This window comes from Tyto alba, unplaced genomic scaffold, assembly GCF_018691265.1.
Source record: "Tyto alba isolate M040663 unplaced genomic scaffold, T.alba_DEE_v4.0 Super-Scaffold_44, whole genome shotgun sequence".
NCBI lineage: Eukaryota > Metazoa > Chordata > Aves > Strigiformes > Tytonidae > Tyto > Tyto alba.
The window spans coordinates 13327292-13350582 of NW_024881320.1; the positions used below are offsets into that span (position 1 = coordinate 13327292).

The 23291-nt window shown below is 62.4% G+C and overlaps 5 protein-coding genes across 5 annotated transcripts in view; 3 read left to right on the forward strand and 2 right to left on the reverse strand.

Moving 5' to 3' along the window:
- Positions 1-83: 83 nt before the first annotated feature.
- PEBP1 (phosphatidylethanolamine binding protein 1) lies at positions 84-2753 on the reverse strand. Its single transcript, XM_033001353.2, has 4 exons — positions 2563-2753; positions 2114-2223; positions 1439-1539; positions 84-1014 (listed from the first exon to the last, which is right to left on the reverse strand). The coding sequence occupies exons 1-4, from the start codon at positions 2695-2697 to the stop codon at positions 797-799; spliced, it is 564 nt and encodes a 187-aa protein (XP_032857244.1). The 5' UTR covers positions 2698-2753; the 3' UTR covers positions 84-796.
- A 1290-nt stretch (positions 2754-4043) lies between these two features.
- VSIG10 (V-set and immunoglobulin domain containing 10) lies at positions 4044-10840 on the forward strand. Its single transcript, XM_042805733.1, has 6 exons — positions 4044-4188; positions 4944-5228; positions 8397-8507; positions 8982-8994; positions 9888-10042; positions 10206-10840. The coding sequence occupies exons 1-6, from the start codon at positions 4104-4106 to the stop codon at positions 10355-10357; spliced, it is 801 nt and encodes a 266-aa protein (XP_042661667.1). The 5' UTR covers positions 4044-4103; the 3' UTR covers positions 10358-10840.
- Positions 10841-11505: 665 nt separating this feature from the next.
- CFAP73 (cilia and flagella associated protein 73) lies at positions 11506-14285 on the forward strand. The gene is made up of 7 exons (XM_042805586.1): positions 11506-11788; positions 12278-12413; positions 12562-12666; positions 12735-12929; positions 13070-13291; positions 13570-13731; positions 13823-14285. The coding sequence occupies exons 1-7, from the start codon at positions 11730-11732 to the stop codon at positions 13967-13969; spliced, it is 1026 nt and encodes a 341-aa protein (XP_042661520.1). The 5' UTR covers positions 11506-11729; the 3' UTR covers positions 13970-14285.
- Positions 14286-14389: 104 nt separating this feature from the next.
- On the reverse strand, positions 14390-20347 carry DDX54 (DEAD-box helicase 54). Its single transcript, XM_042805585.1, has 20 exons — positions 20305-20347; positions 19750-19882; positions 19593-19663; positions 19328-19513; positions 19167-19216; positions 19011-19052; positions 18670-18765; positions 18416-18537; positions 18156-18217; positions 17899-18030; positions 17354-17564; positions 16778-16912; positions 16235-16456; positions 16072-16145; positions 15756-15959; positions 15448-15593; positions 15255-15368; positions 15063-15167; positions 14794-14897; positions 14390-14699 (listed from the first exon to the last, which is right to left on the reverse strand). The coding sequence occupies exons 2-20, from the start codon at positions 19802-19804 to the stop codon at positions 14476-14478; spliced, it is 2355 nt and encodes a 784-aa protein (XP_042661519.1). The 5' UTR covers positions 19805-19882; positions 20305-20347; the 3' UTR covers positions 14390-14475.
- Positions 20348-21439: 1092 nt separating this feature from the next.
- Positions 21440-23291, forward strand: part of TPCN1 (two pore segment channel 1) — a 54658-nt gene continuing 52806 nt past the window's right edge. The window contains exon 1 of the mRNA XM_042805153.1: positions 21440-21766. The gene's annotated coding sequence lies outside the window, so the exon portion shown is untranslated. The remainder of the gene's footprint in view (positions 21767-23291) is intronic.

Consider the following 23291-nt stretch of genomic DNA (forward strand, 5'->3'; position numbering starts at 1 on the left):
CCAGGAGGAGGAAAGGAACCCCATGACATCAAGCTGCTCCTGTAAGCGCTGCCCTCATCCCCCAAGAAGACAACCACACCATCCACCTCGGTAAGTTTTTAATTGCACTGTGAGCAAACAGCACATTAACATCAGGTCACAACAGAATCAGAACAAAATTAAGTGGTCTCTGATTTGAGTGGCGACAGAGAGCAGAAGGTAGTACTATAAACCAGCTTCCCTGCCTCTTCCTACCAGCTATACCTTCACTGCTTTAGTGGTTCACTTCAGTGAAGCGGAGGCACTGGCCAAATCATTGAGGGTAAAAATAAATAAAAAAAAAAAATGGGGCGGGGAGGGCGCATTTCCCTTAGACTGCCATCTCCTGCCCTGGAAAGGGGAGACTACACAGCCATACACAGCCAGCACCCACCCCAAAGTGGTTCCGTACCCACACCACGGCCGTGTGATAACATTTCAGTACAGTAGAGACACTGAAATTACATTAATTTGCAAAGGCTGTCATTTCCCTTAAGCAGGTCAGCCTGGAGGGGGTGGCCAGTACAGGGGCACCTTGTCAGACACTCATCTAGCTAGCGGTCACCTGTACCTACAGGAGTCGGCTGAAGCACAGCGCAGGCCTGGACCACACCGCCAGGGAAGCAGGGAGAGAGACAGGGTTACAGTTCCAGCGGTCAGTGCGGGGGCAGTTGGGGTCAACTCACTAATTAAACACAACTACAGGGACGTGCCCTGACGGGCCTGGTCTCCAGGGGGGAAGGGGTTGCTGCACAGTGCTGCTTTGCCTCCCCTTGCCCTACTTCCCCGACAGCTGCTCATAGAGCTTCGGCACATAGTCATCCCACTCTGCCTGGTAGCAAGTGCCAGCCACCGGCACCCCCAGCTCGTACTTGCTGCGGAAAGATGCCACCTTAAACTTCCCTCGTTTGTCACCAGAGCGATTGGAGAGGATGGGCTCGTTGCAGGTCAGCTGCTTCGGCTGCTCATACACCAGCCACACATAGCGGTGTAGCCCTGCGGGGAGGAGGCAGCGTTACCAGTGCCACTCGCCTGCAATTCCTGGGTGTAAGGTTTGCTCTGAAGTGTCCCCAGGAGCGCAGGGAAACAGACGCCTGCATTCTCCAGGATCAGAAAGCTAAGTAGGACAGAGCTAAAGGAGCTTAGAGAGATGCACTAGATATGCTTGAATAGCTCGTGTCCTGCCTAGGCTCATCCTCCCCCCGCCCTCCACCAGGCAACGCTGCCTACCAGCTGCAGCCCCAACAGCACAGGCCTGCCACCAGCCACAGGGACAGCGGTGATGTGGCTCCAGGCCATCCTGCGTGGGCTATTTCCACAGCACAGGCCAAGGGGGAAGCCCCTTCCCCTGCACCCTGGCTCTGATCCACGCGGCACGGCTGTGCTCAGGGCGTGGGCGCTGCTGCAGCCCGGTACTGACCTGTTCCTTTGGGGGGGCCAGAGCCAACGTAATCTGACAGCACAGTCCCGCTCCCCACATTGTTGCCTTTCATGTTGGTCACCAGGAAGTGATGCCATTCCCTGAAAGGAGAAGGCAAAAGCCAGACTGCATCACAGCCCCAGCTAAGACCTTTCATTAAGCCAGGGTGCTGCTTTGCCTAAGGCTGCCAGTGTAGGTAACTGAAGCCAACAACTGCAGCTCATGGTTTGCCAAACCAAAAGAGCACTGGGCCTAGAGCAGGACCCTGTCAAACCAGCTCTCTAATCCTGCCTTGCAGCTCCAGGAAACCCAGAGCCTGACCCCCACAAGTGGGTATTTCACATGCTTCTGAGCCTGACTTGAGAAAGGTGAGCTGGTCCCAGGTTTGAGACTCGACTGTTAGCACAGACAGTCTTAATTCCAACTCACGTGCCAGGTTAGAGCAAACGGCACATGCTGTGTTTTTCCAACAGACCTCCAACCACCCCTGGCAAAAGCAGCTGCTCCTCCCCGTGCTGTCCCTGACTCAAGGAGAGATGCAAGGGCATGGCTTCCATCCCAAGCCACAGAATCACTGTTGCACCTGAGGTAGAGCACACTCCCCACCTCCTCCTCAGACCAAGAGGGATGCCCCATTATACCCAGGCATGCCAGGAGCTTGCCCACCCCCATTACCTGAATTTCGGGTCCTTCCTACTGGGAGCATCCGGGTCTGTGAGAACCAGGGTGTAAAGCTTCTGGGGATCACAGCCCTCCCACTCAATGCTGGTGGGGCGATGCTGGACCTGGAGGGATGACAGGGTTAGCACAAGCAGCCAGCCCAGCTGCACTGCACAGGGGGCCCACGTGTGAGCAGCGCAGGCACCGACACCCGAGGAGTTCAAGGCCATTCGTGCCAGCTCCCACCCGGCCTCCGAGCGCCGTCGCGACTTCTCTTGCAGCACGGAGCCAGGCTTAACCGCGTCCTCCCCCGTACAAGAGTGGGCAGCGAAGCGGGGCCCTTCTCGTCCCCCCCCGCACCCGGGGAGGCTCCGACGGGGGCTGCCAGAGCTAAGACGCCAGAGGCCCGGCCGCCTCCCGCCATTTTGCCGCACCCCCGAGCGCTGTGCTGGGCCCCAGCTCACCTGAGTGGGCGTGAGCACCTTGCCCAGCTCGTCTATCTCCACCGAGCCATACTTGACCCGCAGCGGGTGCGCCGGCTTCTGCTCCACCTCGGTGAGGCTCAGCGGCCCGCTCCACAGCCCCAGATCCACCGGCATGGCTGCTGCTGCCGCGCCGCTCCGCGCACTGCGCCCGCACCGCCCGAGCGCCGCCCCCTCCGCCCGCCCCCCCGCTCCCATTGGCGGAGGCGCTGCCACGCTGCGCTCCCATTGGCGGAGGCGCTGCCACGCTGCGCTCCCATTGGCGGAGGCGCTGCTAGCCTCTCCACGGCTCCAGCTGTGAGGGCGCCCCCAGGCGGGGGTCGCGCTGCAGGGCCCGGCGCGGGAGAGGCCGAGCGCGGGCAGAGGCGTCGCCTCAAGCACCGCTGCTGCCCTTGGCTTAGCGGCCGCGCCCTGCCGTTAATTAGCTTATAACTGATGTGCCACGGCCCAGTGGGGGCAGCCCCGTGGATATCGGCGCTCTGCTCCACGCACATCTTGGTCCAGTATGTGATGGCTGCTGGAAAGCTGGCCATGTGCCTTCCCCGAGCAGTAAGGTGTCCCAGAGGAACCTGAGGATACCTACATGCTTTATGGCCCTTGTTGGGGGGTTATGCAGAGAACTGATCTATTACTTATGTAATTACATATAATACTATGTATTACTGATGTGTTACATGTAGCAAACCAGCCTGGAAGTTGCTGTCTGTAAGGGTGGAAAATGCAGGACCATTGGGTGCACTTGACATCAGCAAAAAAAAAAAAAATCATTGGGGCAATTTCTCCTACCATACACGCTGACAAAATTTAACAACTGTGCTTTGTTACATTCACCCGGGGGCCCCTTTAAAGAAACTGAAAACATTCGTACCTTTCTCTTTCCTTGTTGTTTGTTTCACTGGGACCCATTCAGCTGTGGAGAAGCTCATTACTTCATCCTTTCCACCTGTGCCTCTTCCGTCTGTGCTCTGCTTCTTTCCAGCTTTGTTTTAAGCTGCTACATTTACTTTTTTTTTTTTTTTTTTTTTTTCCCCATGCCCAAGAAATGCACAGTGTGTGGCACAGTTCATAGTCATTCATGACCGTCTTTCCTGCTCCCACCGCTCTTGGAGTGTCTCCAAGTGGTTGAACTATGGAAGATCCGCTGGAAGGCGGTGGGTTCGCTTGCTACCTTCACTTAATTTCACCCTTTGGAAACACCATCCTCCTTGCGTTAAACGTTCCCTACCCTCGGGCCGCACCCGCGGTCAGTGCCTGGCTCCCCGGGCAGGAAAACGGCCTTCGGGCCGCTCTGAGGGGGCTCTGCCCAAGATGGCGGGGGGGGGGGGGCGCTCAAGATGGCGGGCGCGCAAGACAGAGGGCGGGTGTGCCGACCCCTCTCACGGGCCGCGGCGAACGGGCAGGGAAGGGCGGCTGGGCCCGGCCGGATTCACCCGCCCTCCCCTGGCCGCTCGCCGGGGCGGGGGCCAGGCAGCACCGCCTACCCGAGGCGGGAGGCTGGGAGGCTCCGGCGGCGGCTCCCGGCGATGTGGCTCCCCGGCGGGACGCCGCCAGCCCCGTTCTTCCTCGCCCTCTGCGTCTGGAGGCTGGTGCCGCGCCGGGCCGCCGCAGGTAGCCGGGGCTGAGGGGAGGGGAGCGGCGGCCGGGCGCGGGCAACTGCGAGAGCAGGACCTCGGCCCCTGGTGCTCTTGAGGGCAGCACCCCAGCGGGCCCCAACACTGATTTCTTTAATTAAAAAAAAAAGTCAATTTTTTGTCCTGAAAGTAACAAGATTTCCCTTTGAAAACAAGCCAGGCAGACACGGAGGGGACTGGTAGGAGAGACTCCTGCGGACCCTTGAGCTGGCTGTAGGGTCCAGGTGTCATTTGGCGGGGAAAGGGAGAGATAAATGGGGGATATCAACAGTTGTGTCATCTTCCTCAGTGGCTACTGATACTGGGGTGCTTCTAGTCTCCTCTTTCAGTACTGTGCGCTCCCCTGAGTGGTGCAGGGATGAAGCTACTTGGGCAACTGGCCCAGCAAAATGTTGGGTGAGCACGGACATTGCTGTGACCCAGCGGCATTAGTGCTTGAGCACCGTTCTCCTCTGGCTCCTTCAGGTCGCTTGTTTGTTGCCCTTCTCTCTCAGGCAGAAATAGCCTGTCCTGGCTTTCCTATTGAGCCTTTTAAGCTGTGTCTTTCTTCCTGATCCTGTGTCTTCACTAAACGTTGTTAGCAGCCAAACGCACCACAGGGATCCCTTGCCAGGACCCCCCCTTAACAGGCATCCCAGAGGGTTGATATCTATCAGATGTCCAGGTCTTCGCAGATGGAAGGGGGCTTTGCCAGTTCCCTACATCCCTAACACTGTCCCTTCTGTTTTACAGGAACAGAGGAAGTGGTCTTTGGGAAGGTGGGAGGAAGCATCCTTCTTTTATGCCGAAATGTCTCCAAAGAAGCAACCGAAGTGGTTTGGTTTCAGGGGGATCCGCACTCTTTCCCCCCACTCTTCTCCTCAAGGGTCACCTTCCCCCCGGACGTCCGTTTCTCCCTGGTTGACAACAGCTCTCTGCGCATCACAGAGCTGCGTGTGCAGGACGAAGGCAACTACACTTGCAAGGAAGTGCTGAACAAGACGGACCATGAGCACAAGGTCCGGCTCGTGGTAGCCAGTAAGTCTGCCCCGTGTCTGTGAATTTCCTCCTCTGAGTCTCACAGGTCCCCAGATTCATCTGGCACTGGTGGAAATACAATGTAAGAAAGGGCAAGGTGGCCTCATAATGCAAGATCTGTGAGCAGGCTGATACTGCTCAATTACACGTTCATGCACAAGCACCGAGATGTGTGTCTAAATGATCTGTCAAGGATCAGTTGTGTGTGATGCAGAGGACAAAATGCTAGCCGTTAAGTGCTCTCTATGTCTCTTCAGTTCCTTCTTCATTGCTGAAGATAAACTAGTTTTTAGACAGATCTTCCGTGTCCTGTACCTCTTCCAGGGTGGCACTTTGCATCAGAATCTGGCTGACTTGAGCCTTCATAAATGTTAGGGTGTGGGCTGCTGCTCAGTGTCTGTTTTTTCCCTTGATTGAAATACGTGTTTGCAATAGATGTCCTGTGCCATTCCTTGTTGCCATCGTTTTGATGTGAGGATGGAGGGCCCTCAGCTGATGACTTGTCTGTGCTGAGTCTTACAGTGCACTCTTCTGATTTTGATGCAAACACCATGTTCCTCAAATTTATTGCTGGAAGTGCTGTCCTGGGAGCGTGCCCGCTGTCCGCGGCACAGGCTATTCTTCCAGCTTTTTTTCCTGTAGCATCTTTTGGTGCTCTCTCCCATTTCCATCCTTATTTCATTCATTCATTCTCTTAGAAATCTTCACAGCATGGGTGGAAGATCAGGCTGGAGAACGCTCAAGTGGATTATTTTGCACACCACTGGTGCAGGTCCGTCCTGCTTCTGCTGGGGAACCCTTACCTTGCACAGATAGCCCATCTCTGCTGTGGGAACAGCCCCCCATCAGATTAGCACAGGTCCTATGGCTGATACCACTCTTGGCCCCTTCACCAACTCTGATCAGATGTGGGCTCTGACCCCTCAGACCTGGGCTGCGACCGGCTGTCCTCTGTGCCAGCCAAGTGCGCGTTACAGGCTTGAGAAGAGGGAAAGTCTGCTGGCCCTTTGCCTTTTTCAGTGACACTCTGTGCTCTATTGGCCCTCTCTTGCTGGTCTTTCTGTCAATACCTGCTGTGTGAGAGACCTGTTTTCTGTTTGCATTCGGGGTGTGCCTTCCTGCTTGGTGTTTGGTGAAGGGTGCGTGTTGTAAAAGTTGTACCTGTTTTGTACAGATTAGATCTCTGTAAGTTCACCCAGGTAAAAATTCCCTTCCTGGGGCGGGGAACCTGTAGATGGGGTTTGGAGGGTCACGGAGGGCTGGAGTGAAGGAATCTAACCCAGGCTGCTTCAGAGAATATATATGTTGGTGTGGGGTTTAGGAGCAGGGAGCACTAAATCTGGAGCATTTGTGAAGAACGGCCATGAGCAAAAGGTATCTAGGTCATGCCAAGTGTTGGTGATGCACTCTGAACTTCATTCATTAGTGTGAAATTAATGTGTCAGCTCCCAAAAGTTACAAAGGTGATAGAGGACACTGGTGTGCTCTTAAATAGGTGAGAAGGGTATTTCTGGTGGTGCTTTAGATCAACAGAAGAAGCATCAGAAAAGGCCAGAAGTAGAAGCGTGGGCCCTGATTTTTCACATTCATTGTTACTGGAGCAACTTAGCCTGGGCTGGACCCTCAGACACAGACTTGGCACTGCTGTAAAAGAGCCACCCAGGACCTGGAGGCTTCAGGTGGGACTTGCCAGCTGACAGCCTTCCACCCATCTCATGGGTTGTACCAAAAAGTTTCTTTTTTTGCTTAAAACTGCATTTAAAAAGACCACAAGCAGTAGAGTAAACATTCTAGCAGCAGGACAAAGGTGCGGCCCTGCCTTGAGCTGCTGTTCTGAGTTTGGTTTAGATAGGAAGCACGTGGTGGGAAGGAGATGTGCAGTTGCACACTTCCAAGGGATTCCTTGGTATGTTTGTGTGCAATTTGATACAAGCCACTGTTGGCTCTTCTGTGGGTGTGAGGTCCTTTTTGCTGATGTTCTGTGAGATTTTTTGGGGGGGGGGGGGGGGGGGGTTGGAAGTTTTTAAGTTTTTGGCATGTTAACATTTTGGGAACAGATCTCTGTTAGCATTTAGACAGAAGAGTAGAGCTGTACTGGGAGAGCCTGGGAGTTCAGAATGTAAAGGTGATGGCTTCAGGAGGCAGGATCCTGGAACCAGCACAAAAAGTGCAGCTCTATGGCTGGACATCCTGGAAGGACTGTGTCTGCCTCTTGACACGGGGTAGTTTCTGGTGATTCAGGCTGTCGGGTTGTTCTTGTGAACCACAGCCAGGATTCAGGATCAGCTGTGAGACCTCCTCAGAGCTGGGACAGAGGAAGTGTTGTAGAGAACTTCCTTGCCAGAGCTGGATGGTTTCAAAGATCATACGAGATGCGTGTGTACAGTTCCTGGAAAGCCAAGCCCCAAGAAGGTGTGTTCTTGTAGCTCACACGGGGTTTTGTCATGACATTTTTTTTTTTTTTTTTTAAACTCATGTCATTTGAAGGTCGCTTGAGTGAGTGCTTCACAAAATAAACATGAGGCATCCCTCTGACACCTCTTGTGTTGGGGCTTGCGTTGGCAGCATCTGATCTCTCAGCACGGTCTTTTTCAGTATTGGATTAGGCAAGCCAGCCACGGGGGCACAGTGTGTTAATTCTGCCTGGATCAGAGTCCAGAATCCCTATGGCTGTAAAACAAACGTGTGTGTGTATCTGTGCATGGAGGGGTGTGTGTGTGTGAAACCAGCTGATGGGTGAGAGACAGGAACTCATACTGCACAAAACATAAGGCCTACTCTGCCCAAAGGGTTTGCTCTTGGGTTTCTGTTGGCTTCTGACCTACTCCTGCCGTCATGTTCTATGATGAGAGAAGTACCTCTTTGGTCCCTCCTGGGGATTGTGAGTGCAGAGGAGCACTTCTGAGGGCCCAGCTGCTCAAGCTGCATTGGGCAGGGGTTGATTTGCTTTCACTGGACGCAAAAATAGGGGCCTTGCTGTGGTGCTTTCTCTACCAACAAATCATGAGAGCCCGAAACCCTCCCCCCCTGTGCTGGTGGGACCGTTGCAATGATGGGAAATGGGAGCTGAGACAGCACCGGCACCTGCTCTGTCTCTTGCACTGAGGATTCCTCATCCATCCGTGTCCCAGTGACAAGCTGGCCTCCTGTGCCTCCTCTTCTCTGCAGAGCCGGTGAATATCGTTGGGGTCGTGGGTGCAGTGGTGGTCCTGTCCCTGCTGGCTGTTCTCACCATCGCCGGGATTGTCTTGTACTACAGTCACCTCCTGTGCCTGAGAGGTAGGAGCTCTGCACACGCCAGGGAGGGGGTTACTGCTTCCTGGGGCGGCCTGGTTTTATTCCTAACCAACTCGTCCCTTCTGGTGTGCTGGAGTCAGCCAGTGATGATCACCCCAGCCCCTGGGCCTCATCCTGCTCCTGATCAGAACCCTGTCAGCCCCCTGAGGCAGATAGGTTGGAAACACAAGGGCCCTTCCCCAGCCTAGTGCTTCAGGCACCTTCCCCTCGCCTTCCCCAGGGAGCTGTGCTGTGATGGGCCTTCTCCCCTTCCCTCGTGAGCTTTCTGGTGCTCTCGCTGTATGCGTGGGCAGGTCACCTTCACGTCCGTGCCTCCACATGTGGCTGCCAGAAACCACCCTGCTGCTGCCCCGATCGACGGGGCTTGTGCAGTAAAACCAGCAGCACGCTGCCCGAGGGGCGGCTCTGGGGCCAGTTTCTAACGCTGCCCTTTCCCTTCCCTTCTCTCCCGTACAGGTGCTGCGCTCAGGTGAGTGTTTGGTTGCCCTCAGCCCAGTCCTGCGAGGCCTCACCAGCCCGTCTCCTGGCAGAGGATGGTCTCCCTGTAGGGTGGGGAATCCACCGCTGAGGCAGGAGCTGTCCCCAGGGCAAAGCTGTGCTTACGTGGGAGCTGTGCCTCCCGTGGGAAGGGGATGTTGGGGATGAGCGAGACTCTGCACGGGAGCAGGAGGGTGAGGGGAGAGGAGAGCTCTTGGCCTCAGAGCAGGGTGGGATCGCGCTGGGATGCGCAGGTCCGGTGGTGTGGGGGGAGGCTGTGCAGGAGAGCTGCTCCTTGGCACGAGTGACCCCGGAGACTTGGAGAGTCAATAGAAATGGTGATCTGCCACCCTGTGTGGGCGTTTGCCCACGTGCTTCCCCCCCTCAGGAGGGGTGTCTGATAGCTGCACGTGGACAAGTGCCTTCTCGGGGTTCGGGTGCACCAGATTTCTTCTCTGCTTCTTGCTCACACCCCTCCTGGCCCAGCTCCCTGCCCTTGCCCCTGCTGGTTCTGTTCCCACAGCTGTGAGGCTGTGGCAGGGGAAGACTTGTTTCTGAGCGCCTTCGTTTCCCCATCTGTATGGGCAGGGAGAATAACTCCCCTCGGGAGGGGCGCGTGCAGCTCAGTACGTGAATATTCGTCAAGTGGTTGGAGGACTTTGGGAGATGAATGGGAAGCGGCGCAGAACGCTGTTGGTGGTGGTGCTGCCAGCAGGGTCTGAAACCAGCTGTTCTTGGTAACAGGGTTAGTGCAAGATTGGAAGAGTTTATCAAAATTGGTTGTTTTGGTGTAGAAGGTTGTGAGAGGCAGGGGAGGCACAGGCTGGAGGCAGGGGTCGGGACAGGCTGTCCTCAGCCCGCCTCCGCTTGCTCTGCTGTTCACAGGAATCAAGACTCGGGTGATATCTTAGTGCTGGTGGACTCAGAGGACGATGATGAAGGGGAAGAGGAGACCATGAGCAGCTCCACCAAGCACGAGGCAGTGGTGCTGGTCGACGGGAGCAACGCCCAGGCTGCTTACCTCCACTGCCTGGCGGAAGGTGAGCCCAGCTGCCTGCCCGCTGGCCCAGCCTGGGGGCGGGAGCTGCCTGCTCTCCCCCTGAGCTGTGGGTCTTCCAGGAGCAGCTGCTGGGGAGGGAGGAATTCCCGTTTGCCCGGCTTGCTGGCTCTTGCTGAGGCGCTGCTGCTCCGTGCCCTGTGTAGGTGACGATGGGGAGCAGCACGGCGGGGTCTCCCTGCAGGAAACGAGAGGAGAAGAGGCGCGAGGCACACAGTTTCCATCCCTCCGTGCGGAAGCACACGGAGCGCCGGCTGGGCGCCCGGAGTCAGGCTCGCCCCTGTTGCCGTGCGGCTGAGCGCGGGCCGTTCGGTTCCTGCCGCGGGCTGCTTCGCTCCGAGCGTCCCCACTTCCTTCTCCACTCACTCGCCCCTTCCCTAGCTTTCATTCCGTCCTTCCCAGGCCTTGCTTCTCCATTTCTTTTCCCCTCTCTTCATATTCCTCTTTGTCTCAGGTGTCTTTTTTAACAAGGTGGCACCCGGCGCAGGCAGAGCTCGGGAGGTGGGTCCCAGTAGCCTGCTCATCATGATGCCTGTGATGGACTCAAATACCAGCACAGGGTTCTGGCCCAGGCACCACGAGCAGGGCTCATGATGGAGAAAATCACCGTGGGGCCGCAGTGGTCCCGGGATAACGGAAGAAACAACGGGTGCCCAGGCAAGACAAGGGTGATGCTGACTCTAGGGAGGCTAAATTGTTTTTATTATAAATGTTTTCCCCTAGTCTTTCTGGAATGTTGCTCCGTATCTAAGTCAGGAGTAAATGTGTACCTTGCAGCGTTCTTTTGAGGGGGATGCCTGGCCGTGATGGAGAGCATGGAGGGAACTTATACAAGGAGGGGACGAGGGGAGCGGGATCCACAGGGAGGGGATCGGGGCAGCCGTGGGGGGAACCGTGGGGTGGGTAACAGAGGGGCCAGAGCGTGCGGGAGGGGGTGGAGGGACAGGTCAAGTCTGAGCCCCCCGCAGGGGTCAAGGGAGGGATTGGAAAGGCACAGCAGGGCCAAGGGGGAGGAACCGTGCCCTGGGAGGGTGCGGGGCAGGCAAGGGAGGGGTGGGAATGGCCGAACGGGGCAGGATGGGGTGGAACAGGGGCTGAGGGGGGCGGAGGGGAACAGGAATAAACTGTGCCAGGAGGGGAGTGAGGGCATGCGGGGGGTGATGGTGAGGGTGTGTGGAGGGTAGTGGGGGGCACCTGAGCACACACATGGGGGGAACCGAGGGGATCTGGTGGCGCGTGGGGGGGATGAAGGGGACCTGAGGGTGTGTGGAAGGGAAAGGAGGCACTGCTGGGGCACACGGAGAGGAGCAGCGTGGGTGAAGCGGCAGGGCCTGAGCCCTCCCTGGGCTGGGGATAAGGCCAGTGCGAGACGGAGGGGAGCTGAGGGGTGAGCGGAGCGCGTGGCGGGGCAGGGGCTGGGGTCCGGTTGTGTGCGTGGAGCCCAAACGGGAGATCCTGAGGGGCTGGAGGGGGGAGCGGAGTGCAGGCGGGGATGAACCTTGGTGGGCTGTCCCCGAGGAGCCTCGGCGCAGTCCCCAGCACCCTCAGGGCCACACCAGGAAAAGCCCAGGGAGCTGCGGGAGCCTCCGGCTGCCCCTGGCAACTGTGTTGTGCTGCCGCCATCTCGGCGTCCCTGCGCTGCGAGCGAGGAGGAGCAGGCACCAGGCGAGATGGCCTTCAGCCCGGAGGAGTATTTGCGCGCGACTTTGCAGGACAAGCTGCGGCTGCCGTGAGTGAGACACCCCCCCAGTTCCCCCCGCCCCCCCCCGCTCCGAGCCGGGCCGGCACCTCCCGCCTCCCCACTGGTCCATCGCTTTGTGTTCTCATGGCCGGGTCCCCGGGGTGCCACTGCCAGGGTGGGTGTCAGCGGGTGGGGTGCTGGGTCCCCAGGCATTGGGGCTGCGGTGTGTCCCCAGCTGGGGCGCCCAGGGAGGAGAGGGCACCCTGGGAAGTAGCAGGGCTCCATCTCCACCTGCATCCCCTCCGGCGGCGCGGGGACACTCGGGTGCCCATGTGCTGCCCAGTGCGCTCTTGGGTGGCTTTCACATGGGCGTCCCATCCCCGTCCCCCCCCCCCCGGGAGCAGAGGTGCTGCCACGGGTGCTACGGTGGCACTGGGGGTCTCCGAGGGGAGAGCAGGCTGGGCCCCCATCCCGCGTTGAGCCCCGGCAGGCAGCGGCCGTCCCTGGAGAGACCCAGCCTGAGTTCTCCCCACCCAGGCACGACGAGCTCCACGCGACCCGCGGCAGGACGGTGCCGACGTGGGATGCTGCCGACCTGCTGCCCTCCACCCGCTTGCTGCTGAAGAGGCGGGAGGCGGCGGAGGTGGAGCGGGCGCTGCAGAGCCAGCGGCAGGTGAGGGCAGCTCCCAGCACCCCCCCGGGTGCCCCCCTCCCCGGGGGCTGCGCCCGTGCCATGGGAGACGAGTTCACGGGGTGGCACCCATCCCCACCTCGGGCGCGCTGGCGTGGGGCGATGCCCTCAGCACCCGGCGGTCCCGCAGGAGTTTGGGCAGAGGATGGAGCGCCTGGCGCAGCGCCGGCAGCAGCTGGGCCGGAGGGAAGAGCAGCTCCGGGACGTCGTCCTTAAATTCGACGCCTTCCTCAAGGTGCCGGGGCGGGGGCCGGGGCCGGGCTGGGCGCCGGGGACCCCTCTGAGCCCGTCCCTACGGCGCAGGCTTCAGCGGCGAGGCGGGAGCGGGCGCTGTGGCGGGCGGCCGAGGCGCGGGCAGCGGGGCAGGGTGCCGAGGCCGCCCGCCTGCGCCGGGAGCTGGCAGGGCTGCTGCAGCGCAGGGAGCGCCTGGCCCGGCGCCTGCGGAGCCTCCGCGGCTTCGGGGATTACCTGCGGGACGTGCTGGCCGGGATGGGGCAGGTGAGCGTGGGGGGGTTCCCTGTCCTGCCGTGCCACCCTGCGTGTCCCCGAGCCCCTTGGGGAGCACGGCAGCTCTGTCCAGGGCAGCTCCCCCCCACCCTGCAACCCCTGCAGCTTCTCGGACCCTTCCCGCTCCTCAGTTCCAGGATGTCCCAGCCATGCTGGCCCATTTCGGGGCGCTGGCAGGGGTGCGGGCAGCCCTGGCACGACAGGCAGAAGCCGGGCAGGAGCAGCTGGCCCAGGGCCGGGCACGGCTCCGGCGGTACCGGGAGGAGGCCGGCAGCGAGCTCCTGCGCACCAGCGGCGAGGTGGCCCAGCTCCGTGCGCAGCTGGAGGCTGCCCGCCGTGACATGCACCAGGGGGTAAGAGGGGATGTGGGGTGCCCAAGGACACACACCCCCCCAGGGGGAGAGGGGACAGCAGGATGGACCCCGAGTGTGCTGCAGAGGGGAGATGCCCAAGGCGGGGGTGGTGGGAAGCCGGGCTGCAGCCCCTGAGGTCCCCATGTGCCCAGAAAGCTTCACCAGCAGCTGTGCGTGGAGGGACGCACAGCCAGGACTCTCTGGGTCCCCCCTGTCCCGGGTGGGGACATGGGGCAGTGGCTGGGGGAGGCACAGGGCTCTCTGTCACTGTCCCCCAGGAGTCCCACTGGGCCCACGTCCAGAGCACGGCCGCCCAGAAGACCCTGCTGCTGGGGCAGATCAAGCTGGCAGTGCTGAACCTCTTCCAGCTTGCCACCGCACGGCTCGAGGGCCCTGTGGACGTGGTGGCCCTGGAGGACACCGAGGCACAGCTGGACACGGTCAGCACAGCCCTCTGCCCTGGGCGGTGGGGCGGGGGGGGGACAGTCACGTCCCCGGATGGCTGTGGCATCGAGGTCCCTGTCTCCACAGGTGCTGCTCTGCATGCAGGACCTGGCTGCCATCTGCGCTGAGCTGTGCCCCAGGCAGCCGGGGCCGCGGCCCCCACGCTTCCCCGCAGCCACCAGCGCACCCCCACAGCTCCGCAGGGGTGCCGGGGTGCCCCCGAGCCACCAATAGCCCCCGGGGACAAGCGCCCGCTCCCAGGGCTGGGGAGAAGATGCAATGGCCAGTGTGGGGCCTGGCCCCCCACCCCCCAGGGGATGAAGGTCACTCCCTGAGAAGTCTGGGCAGCCCCCCACCACGACGAGAGGTGACGGGGCTGGTGGTGGCACAGGCACACAGGGATGGCACCGGCCAGGGCCCGTGGGGAGAGCCCGACGCCCTGGGGTACCCGGCTGCTGTGGAGGAGCTGGGGGGAGGCTGCCTCTCACGTTCAGGCTGCTGAGTATCGAAAGTGCCTCTTGTCAAAATACAACCCAGCTGTGGACCCGCAGCGCCTCGTGGTTTTACGACTGCACCGGGGGAGGCCCAAGGCGGCAGGGGGTGAAGAATTACCCCAGGCACGATGCTCACGGCAAAAACAAAGAGGAGTCAGGCTGCAAAACCAGCCAAGTATTTACTGTCTCCTTCCCTGGCGTCCAGCCCTGGCGCGGGGGGAAGCTGCTGGGGTGCAGCCCCCTCCCCTACACCCTCTTGCGCAGCTTGCCCTTCTTGGCAGCTCCCACCCTGCGCCCAAAAGCCATCTGCCGCAGCTCCTGCACCCGCTGCCGGTTCCTGGCCTTCAGGCGCTTCAGCCCCCCGCTCTGCAGGAACCGCTGCTTGGCCGCTTTCTTGCGCTGCTTCAGGATCTGCTGCTTGTTCTTCAGCTCCGAGCGCACCCTGCCCCGGGCGGGGGGCTGCCCGGGCCCTGCGGGGGGGGACACGGCCGCGCTCAGCCCGCAGGTCAGAGCGAGGCGGCGGGGGGACGACGCGGGGCGCGGGCGCTCGCTCCGGGTACTCACCGTGCCCACGCCTGTGCTTCCCTCTGAACTGCTCCCTGCCTCGGTCGCCGTCCTCATCCTCGTCCCGCTCGTCAACCTTATATTTCTGCTTCCACTTTTCATAGCTGGGCCAGGGTGGGTTAAGGGAACGTGCACTGACTCCCCCTCACGCCTGACCCGCCTCGCTGCCCCAGCAGGGGATGGACCCCCGGGAGCCAGGCACGATGCCGCGCGGCTGCCGGCGGGTGCAGCCTCGGTCCCCCTCGCCCCGGCACGGGCAGGCAGGATACAGGTTGTTCTTGTAGGAGCTGCTGATGTAGCGCCCGCTCTCCGTCCGCACCTTCTTCTTGTCGTCCTGGCCCGTCTGCCCCACGAACCGCTTCTTCTTGCGGTCCCTGCGAGAGAGGGGAGGGCGGTGGGGAGTGGGTGGCAGGACCCCCCGCCCCGATTCCACCCCCAGCCTCCGGCCAGACCCCACTCACCACTTCAGCAGCTGCTTGCTCTTGTTGAGGTTGTGGTTTTCGTCGCCCATGAGATCCAGGACGGCTCCAGCCGCCTGCTGCTCGAAGGCGCTGCCCTCGCCGCCCACGCTCAGCCTGCCAAGGGCGGGCGATGAGAGCAGCCCCCGCGCACGGGCCGGGGGGGGAAGGGCGCTGGGACCCCTCCCGGACTCACCCCCTCTCGCTCTCAAAGTCCTTGGGCCGGTACGGGATGTAGAAGTCCTCGTCCCGCTGCGCCGGCTGCTGTGGCTTTTTCCTGGCGCCGTCTTCTCCCCCTCGGCCTCGTTTTCTCTTCTGGCCCACCATGGTGGAGAACACGTCCTGGAAGGAGACAGCCGGGGGAGCCACGTGCCCCAGCCGGCCGCTGCACCGGCCCCCAAAACCTGGCACAGCCCGTGGGCCCCGGCGCTGCCAGCACCCGCCCGAGGCTGCGCTGCAGCAGCTCCCACGGCCACGGCAAACCGCCCACTCCTGCCCCCTTACCTGGAGGTTTTCCTCCTCTCCGTCTCCATCTCCCTCCCCAGGCCCTGGGGGGGCCGGGCACAGCCCCTGCCCTTTGAGAGCCTCTGCCCGTTTCTCCTGCTGCCCGCGCTGGTACTTCTCGATGAGGGCACGGTCGTGGCGCCTCTTCGACCGCATCACGGTGCTGGCCGCCGTGCGGGACGTGGCGTTGATCTCGAAGATGGTCTGCTCCCCGGGGCGGGAGCGCGAGCCGCGGTGAGGGGCACGGCCGCCCGCACGGACCCTCCCGCCCACCCCAACCCCGGCGCCTCGTGCCCGAGGACGGGTCTCGACTCACCGCCTTGGACTTGTAGGTTTTAATGCTGTCCACTAACTTCAGCCTCTCCAGCTCGGTGTCTTCGAAGCGAGCGCCTGGGGGACGGGGTCACGGAGCGGGGCACGGATCAGCTCCGTGGCGAGGGGAAGGGGGTCCCCTCCCTCGGTGTCCCCGAGGCACTCACTGAAAAGCGGGTGGATGCCCAACTGGGACACGTCCAGGTCCTTCGCCCTCTTGATGGACTCGGGCGAGGGGCCGGGCCGGGACCGCAGGTACTGCTTGTGGGCGTTCTCGGCGACGCGGCGCAGGCTCCGCAGCTCCAGCGAGCCTTGGTGGTCCGTCAGCAGCAGGCACTCCTCGTCGTCCACCAGGCTCTGGGGGACACGGCCCAGGACCCCGCCAGCATCTGTAGCCCGGGGGGGGACGCCGTGTCACCACGCTGGCACCCACCCTGGTATCGTTGCAGTAGCAATCCGGGATTTAGCAGAGCAGAGCTAACAGCCACGGGGAGCTCGAGGGAGTTAGATCAGCATCCCCGACACACGGGGTGTTTCCCTTTTCCCCAGCTGCACCCCAGTAATGAGAGCACATCACCCGTCTGCACAAATGCCAACCACGAGACCACGAGCTCCAGCGCTGGGCAAGGATAAAACCGCAGTGGCCATGTGGCCAGTGTCCCAGCTTGGGCACGGGGCCACCCCGATGCCTGGAGCCAGGTCTGCCTTACCAGCGGGCATCTCCTGGGCACCGGCGAGGACGAGCGGGCGCCCCAGAAAGAGGTGGAGGTCGAAGACGTAGGGCATCTCATCGGGAGCCACCAGCGAGTAGGCGGTGCCGCTCCGGCCAGCTCGGGCCACGCGACCTGGCAAGGGGAGGAGGAGAGTGAGAAACCGGACCCAGTGCCAGCCCAGCTTGCCCCAACCCGGGCAGGAACCCACTGGTGTCCCTGGGAGCCCACGCACGTGGCGTTTACCAGGTGGGGATGGCTGGGGAACGGGGCAGAGGGGAGCCCGCCACGGTGCCATCCTAAAGGGAAAGCACCAGCCCTGCCCCCCAGAGCCCCCGAAGTCCAGCTGGGAGATCAGGGACAGTCCTGCCCCTGCTTTGTCCCCAGCCTGTCTCCTGATGTCACCACACCTCCTGCCCCAAAGATATGATCACCAAGTCAGGGGCACCGGTGCCAGCCCAGCAGGCCACAGCGATGGGAGGAACAGGGGACAAGGGACAGCCCACTCCCACCCTCCCTGTCACCCCGAGGGACCCCAAAGTTGGAAGGACCCCTGCGCGGGGCACCGGCACCCACCGACGCGATGCAGGAACAGCTTGGCCTTGGCGGGGAAGCTGTAGTTGATGACGTTGTCCAACATGGGGATGTCGAGCCCGCGGGCGGCCACGTCGGTGACCAGCAGCACCGGGCACTTGCCCTGGGCGAACTTGGCGATGTTGATCTTGCGGGCGGTCTGGTCCAGCGAGCTGTAGATGTGCGTGCAGCGGATGCCCTGCGCCGTCAGCAGCTGGGGAGGGGGAAAGAGACATCACAGCCCACCTGGGCAAGCACCCCCCGCCAAGGGACAGGGCCGCCCAGTGCTCTGAGACCCCAGGGGGCCCACCCGGACCCCCAAATCCCACTGCGCTCCCCCCTCTCTCTGTAGGTGGAAGCAGCACCTCCACGATCACATATGCTGGGATTCCTCCTTCAACCCAGTGAAACAAGAGGCAGACCCCAGCAGGGATGTGTCCACAGCTGCGGACTCCACGTGGGTCTGGAAAGGGGTCCTAGGCCCGCCCCCCCCCCACAGCCTGCCCTTTAACAGGGGTACATGCTGCCCACCCCCAAATGTCACTTGCCTCCTTGAGATACTCTGTGTGGTGTTTGGTGGCCACAAAGACAACCGTCTGGTCCTGAGGCTTCACCACGCTCCGGAGCAGGTGGAGCAGCACGGCCGGTTTGTCGTCCCCGCGCACGTGGAAGAAAGCCAGCTGCAAAGGGAGGGCACAGCTCAGCCCCTGCGCGTCCCCGCTGCCACCCCGTGTCCCCTCCTCGTGAGCCTCACCACCCAGGGTGGCTCGCAGGGGGCGGGAGCCCCCCCACCCCACCCTCTCACCTTGAGCTGCTCGCTGAGCTTGGACTCCACATCCAGACGGATCAGCATCGGCTCGGTGAGACCTGTGGGATGCGGTGACACGCAGGACACGGGTCGCACGTGGGACCAGCCTCACCTCTTGGTGAGGGGACACCCGCTTGGCCAAGCCTCGACCCAGCTCAGTTTTGGCAGTCCTGGGCCCAGCCCAGCTGTGGGACCGTGCCGTGTCCCTGTCCCCAGGTCCAGCCCCCGCCAGCCGCCGCCTGCCCCACGCTCCTCACCGGCCCGGGCAAACTCGACGAGCAGCTTGGGCAGCGTGGCGGAGAAGAGGACGGTCTGGTGGCAGTCGGGGAGCCGGGCGATGATCTCCTGGAGCTGCTCGGCGAAGCCCATCTCGAAGAGCCTGCACGGGATGGGACACGGCGGCGCCTGTTCGGTCCCTCCGTGCCCGGCCCCGCCGCTCCCCAGGGAGCTCACCCCACACCTGGGGGGACGCTGCCAGCCCCCCCCCCCCCGGTTCCTGCACCCCGCTGACCTGTCAGCCTCGTCGAACACCACGTACTCCACGGTGTGCAGCTTCAGCTTCATCTCCACCGCCACGTGCACCAGGCGCCCGGGGGTGGCGATGATTCTGTGGGGACAGAGCTGGTGATGGGACCAGGCCGGGGCAGGGGGGACAGGGACAGCGTCCCCACCCTGAGTGCAGGTTCCCAAATCTGACCCAAGGAAGACCTGATAGAGCCCCCCTTGCCCCCCATGGGGAGCAGGGGAAGGTGCTGCAAGGGAACACCACGACACGTGTGACGTCCCCAGGGAAGTGGGCAGCTCTTGGGGGGCCGTGTCCCCGCCAGGTCCCCTCCCCGCGCCCTCACTCACATGTCGGGGTTCTCGTGCAGGGCGGCGAACTGGTCTTCCATCCTGCAAGAAGCAGGGGGAGAGGATGGGGTGGCATGGGGCAGCCCAGCCCCTCACCAGGTTTTTGGGGAGGCTTTAGGGAAGCGGGGACCGGGTGGGGACATGGGGACAGCTTACTTGTCTCCTCCCAGGATCAGGGCTGTCTTCAAGCCGGTGAACTTGCCCAGCTGCCGGGTGAGAAAGAGGTCAAGGGTGGGGGGGGAGGTGTTAAAAGCGAGCCCCTCGCCCCCGTTATCCCCCGTTATTGTCCCTGTTGTCCCCATTGTCCCCCCCCGTACCTCCTTGGTGAACTTCAGGGTCTGCAGGGCCAGCTCGCGGGTGGGCGAGAGGACGAGGGCGCGCGCCCCGGCCTGGCTGGGCGCCTTCAGCCGCTCGAACATGGGGATGAGGAAGCAGGCCGTCTTCCCGCTGCCCGTCCGCGCCATCGCCACCACGTCCCGGCCGCGCAGGATGGCGGGGATGCTCTGCGGGACGCCGTCACCGTCACCGCCCCGGGGCGGGGGGGGCCCGCCAACCCCCCCCCCCAACACTCCCCGCACTCACCTTCCTCTGGATGGGGGTGGGCACCTTGTAGCCCTTCTTCATGATGCCCTTGAAGACGGGGTAGCTGAGGCCTGCGGGGACGGGGGGGGCGGGTGAGGGGGCGCGGGATGGGGGCGCGGTCCCCACCCCGGGGGGGTGCCCCCCGCCCCGCACGCACCCATGGACTGGAAGCCCCCCGATTTCTTCTTCTTCTGGTTCTGGGCCCGCACCATGGCCCGCGTGTCCAGCTCGGCGTCGGCGCCATCGTCCTCCTCGGTGGCAGGGAAGGCGGGAAGCGGGGGCGCGGGGACCTGGGGACAGCGGCACGGGGGACAGTGGTGCTGGGGACACCAGGACACGGGCACTGGGGACACCGGTACCGGGGACACGGGCACTGGGGACAGCGGTACTGGGGACACGGGCACTGGGGACACGGGCACTGGGGACAGCGGTACTGGGGACACCGGTACCGGGGACACGGGCACTGGGGACAGAACTACGGGGTAACACCGGCACTGGGGACAGCAACAAATGGGGGCACTGGTTTTGGGGACAGCAGCACACTCGTGACCCCCGTACTGAGGGCACGGGCACCAGGCACAGCGGCACACGGGGACTGGGGATACCGGTCCCGGGGACACCGGTCCCGGGAGCAGTGGGGACCCCGGGCCGCCCCCCGCTCCATCTACCCCCCCTCCCAGTCCATCCCCCGCCATCCCCGCCCCGGCCCTACCGGCGCTCCCCGGGGCGGGCGGCGGGCGTGCGGCGGCGGCGCCATGGCGGGAGCGGCGGCGGAAGCACGCGGCAGGGGGCGGGGCCGGGCCCGGAGGGGGCGGGGCTTGCCCGGGGCCATGCGGGCGGCGGGGCCGGTAGCGGGTGGCGGAGCCGTTCCCGTCGCTCGGGGTGTCCGTGTCCGCCGGGCCCGCGCGTCCTTCGTGGACGAGTCGCTCTTCGGCAGCCCCGCGGGGGCCCGCCCGGCGCCGCCCGGCTTCGCGCCTCCCTGGGTGGCGGCGGCGGCGGCGGCTCCTCCCGGTGGCGGCGGCTCCCGGCCGAGGCGTCAGTGCAGGTGAGCGGCGGCCCGGCCCGCGCCCCCCGGTTTTCGGCCCCTCCTGGCAGCAGCAGCAGCCTGGGGAGGGCGACCCGCGAGTTCCATCCCCCAGGGTGGAGGTGGGGGGGGGGGGCGGGAATGGCGAAGCTCAACCTCCCTCCACGGACCCGCGAGGGTTTGCCCCCACGCCGTGAGCTCCGCCACGCAGCGGCCGGGTCTCCGCGGTGCTTGAATAAACACGCGGCTTTCTCTCCTTGCTGCCCCGCGGAGGTTGAGGAGCCACACGCCGTCCTTCTGCGACGAGTCCCTGTTCGGTGCCCGGCCCCGGGGCCCAGCCTGGGCCGCTCCCTGGATGAAGAAGGAAGATGTGGCCAAGCTCCATCCGCTGCTCTGGAGCCCTCCGCCTGCCCCCCAAAACCAGCCCAGCCTCTCCCCCCGCTCCAGGGGGACACCCCTGAGAGCCGTCCACCCGCGAGCCCCCGCCGCCCCGGCAGCAGCAGCCTTTGAGGCGGGCCGGGAGGGCAAGTCCTGCGGCTGGAAGCGTCCCCAGAGCGGTTCTTGCTCCGAAGGCTGCGCCGCTCCTGTCAGAGGACGTTCCCAGTCTCTCAGCCGGCTGAACACCCCCTCAGACGGGCTCTGCCTGGCTTCAGGCAACCTCAAGACAGGAAGGTGTAAAAACCAGAGCTCTCTGACAGCCCCCGCGGCCCCCCGAGGGTCTCTGATGAGGGGTCGCTCAAAAAGCGTGTCCGGACCTCCTCTGGCCAGGAGCTCCACAGCAGCAGTGGGCGGCTGTAAGCCCAGACCGCCCTGGAAGTGAAGCCAAATGTCCCTGTGGACGTAACTACAGCCTTATCCCACCCCACCCCCCCCCGAGGTGGGGCCCGACCTCCCGGTGAGCGAGTCCTCGAGGACCCTGCGACCTCCCGTGGCTGCGAGCAAAGGATGGGGCTGCTGTTCCACGCGGAAGGATGAGCCGGGAACCGAGCGCGACTGCAGCACCGGAGCGGGACAACCTTGGGGGTGACAGCAGCTTCCATTGACTGACTGGTGGTCGTCGGATGAGGTGTGGTAACGGGTCGGGTTCCTCCTGTCTGGGAAGTCAGAACAGCAGAAAGCAGGGCTGCCTACAGCGTAGGACCGGGCACAGGTACAGCCACAGCCTAACTCGGGGGGCACAGCAGGGCCGGAGCTCGGGTGGGGGTCCCAGACCAGGGAGCAGAGGGTGCTGGCGGGGTGGGGGTCTCAGGTGAGTTAAGGTCTGAGGGTCCTGACGGGGACCTCCGCTGAGTGTTTCTGGGGATGGGGGTCCTGCTTCATCCCTCCTCTCACGTACGATCACGGGGTTGCTCCCGCTCAGTGGGACTGCAGATCTCTGGCCCAGGCTCCTGCTCCAGGCAGCTGAGCTGTGGGCTCAGGCAAGGCTGCTCAGGGCTTTATCCAGTCGGGTGGTGGAAACCCTCAAGGACAGGAGCTGCACAGCCTCCCTGGCACCCCCTCCTACTGCTTGGCTGTCCTTGGGGTGAAAAGTTTCCCTCTATATCCAGTCGGAGCCTTTCTAGTTTCGGATTGTGTCTGTTCTCCTATTCTGCTCTGCTCCTGAGCACAAAGCTTGGCTCAGTCCTCGTGGTCCCCTTCCCTTCACAGGTACTGGGAAGCTGCCCTGAGACCCCCAAAAACCTTCCCCTCTCCAGGCTGAACAAGCCCTGTTCCCTCAGCTTCTGCATGAGGGATGCGTGCTCCAGCCCCTACCATCTTGGTGGCTCTTTGCTGGACTTGCTCCATTTCATCAACGCTTTAATGATCTCCTTTGGCAAGGAAGGAGAAGGGAGGACAAGCAGAGAGGTGAGGAATGGCATCACCAGCAGCTGCTGGTGATGAGGATGTGCTGAGTGGGCACGTCATCCCATGGTTTGTACTGAAGGTTGTGAGGTGCTCTCACAGCAACACCGTGCTCGTTATCAAATAAATGATCCAAGGCAAATCTGCTGGGGCCTCGTGTTTGGTCCGTGGGACGCTGCTGTGTGATCTGGGCACAGCTAGTGTCTCCAAAGACTGAGCAAAAGAAGCTCCTCCTCGATTTCCATTCCAGAGGTTGGAAAGAGCAACTCAGTCTGTAGGAATCCGGGTAGGGAGGCAGGTGAAGGTCACGGGCCAGGTGATTTGGGGATTGCAGCCAGTGTCACTGCTCCCCTGGGAAGGGAGGCTGCAGTGATGAGCTGCTGAAGTCAGGGAACGCAGAGAAATCACTGGGAGTTTGGTAACTCCTTCCCATGCAAAGGGAAATCTCCTCTCAAATTCACCCAAGGACCAACGGAGCCAGGTTAAGTGCATCATTCTGCCCCCAGCAATTATTTTATTGCTATCTTGAGCAGCAGCAGGATTGGGCCTTGACCCAGGTGAGCACATGAAAGGCACTGAAGCTAGGAAGGCCAGCCAGGAGCCTGCACTCCTGCTCCAGTCCCATTGGCAAGGAAGGTTATTCTTCCTTTTGAAAGCAACAGAGCTCAACCTAAAATGGTGAGATGTGTCTCGCTGCTGCTCTGATGTCCTCTGTCTCTGACAGCCGGCCCTGGCAGGCTCAAGCCTTAGTGCAAGTGCTATCTCAGCCTTATGCTGAGACTCGGAGGAGCAGCCTTGCTGGGAGGAAAGAATGGAGGGCAGAGGATGGATTT